This window comes from Geospiza fortis, unplaced genomic scaffold (assembly GCF_000277835.1).
Source record: "Geospiza fortis unplaced genomic scaffold, GeoFor_1.0 scaffold254, whole genome shotgun sequence".
Classification (NCBI taxonomy): Eukaryota; Metazoa; Chordata; class Aves; order Passeriformes; family Thraupidae; genus Geospiza; species Geospiza fortis.
In genome coordinates this window covers 1,582,290-1,583,198 of record NW_005054441.1, presented here as the reverse complement: position 1 = coordinate 1,583,198, position 909 = coordinate 1,582,290, and the positions used below count along the sequence as shown (strand labels likewise).

Here is a 909-nt window from a genome sequence, read left to right as displayed (position 1 = left end):
AGCCCTTGTTAAGGCCCACGGCCATGGGGTAGCGGATGGCCATGGCTACGGCGCCCGGGCCCGATGGATACGGATGGACACAGACCCACTCGGCCTGACCCGTACCGTGATGATGGCGCCGCACCGGAAGGAACGAGCGCGCGCGGGACTCCGGGACGTGGCCATTTCCGGCGGTGGGCGGGACCGAGGGCGCGCGGGGGAAATTACGAGGGAAAGGGCGCCCCCTGGCGCACGGCTGGTCTCACAGCTGTGAGGGGCTGGGGATTATCCTGCGGTGGGGTCATTGTGCCTGTGAGGGGCCAGCGGGGATGAGAGGAGGGTCACCCCGCGGTGGGTGGTCCGACAGAACTGCTGGTTCCCCTCAGCTGCGGCCGGGGGGCTTTGGGTGCCTACCGTAGAGAGCCGCGCAGCCCCGCACGTACAGATTTTTTTTTCCATAAATTATAACTTTGGTATCACTTGGCCAGGATTTGATAACGTTTGACAGACAAACCTAAAGGAATAGATTAAACGGCTTTGTTGGAATAAAATATACTGGATTTTCTTACCTCTGAAAGACACCTGAGGTGAACATGTGCAACTCATTCTGCTTTCAAAGACAATTTAATTTGTTGAAATGGAAAATATTGGCTTGAAATTGAAAATCTTGGATTTTGAAACAAATTATGGAACTTTACATCCTGCTGTAGAGCTCGTGTTTGCACGACTGGTTCCTTTCGTCGCAGGGCAGCGGTCCCAGCTCACGCACTCGGAGCTGCTGGACTCTGTCACCCCCTCACGGCAAGGATTCCAGCAGGAAGGGTCATGGCTTAGATGGTGGGACAGGTCTGACTCCGATGCCTTTCTCCACAGGAGGGCAGCGTATGAACAGGCGTCTGCAGGGTGGGGGTGACTGTCCTACACAGGCAG

The 909-nt window shown here is 56.3% G+C and overlaps 1 protein-coding gene across 1 annotated transcript in view; it reads right to left on the bottom strand.

Moving 5' to 3' along the window:
• The window catches only part of RPL36 (ribosomal protein L36), a 1,595-nt gene extending 1,552 nt beyond the window's left edge, over positions 1-43 (bottom strand). Inside the window, exon 1 of the mRNA XM_031062212.1 lies at positions 4-43. Within this exon, the coding sequence (XP_030918072.1) occupies positions 4-43 (40 nt within the window). The remainder of the gene's footprint in view (positions 1-3) is intronic.
• Between the last annotated feature and the right edge of the window lie 866 nt (positions 44-909).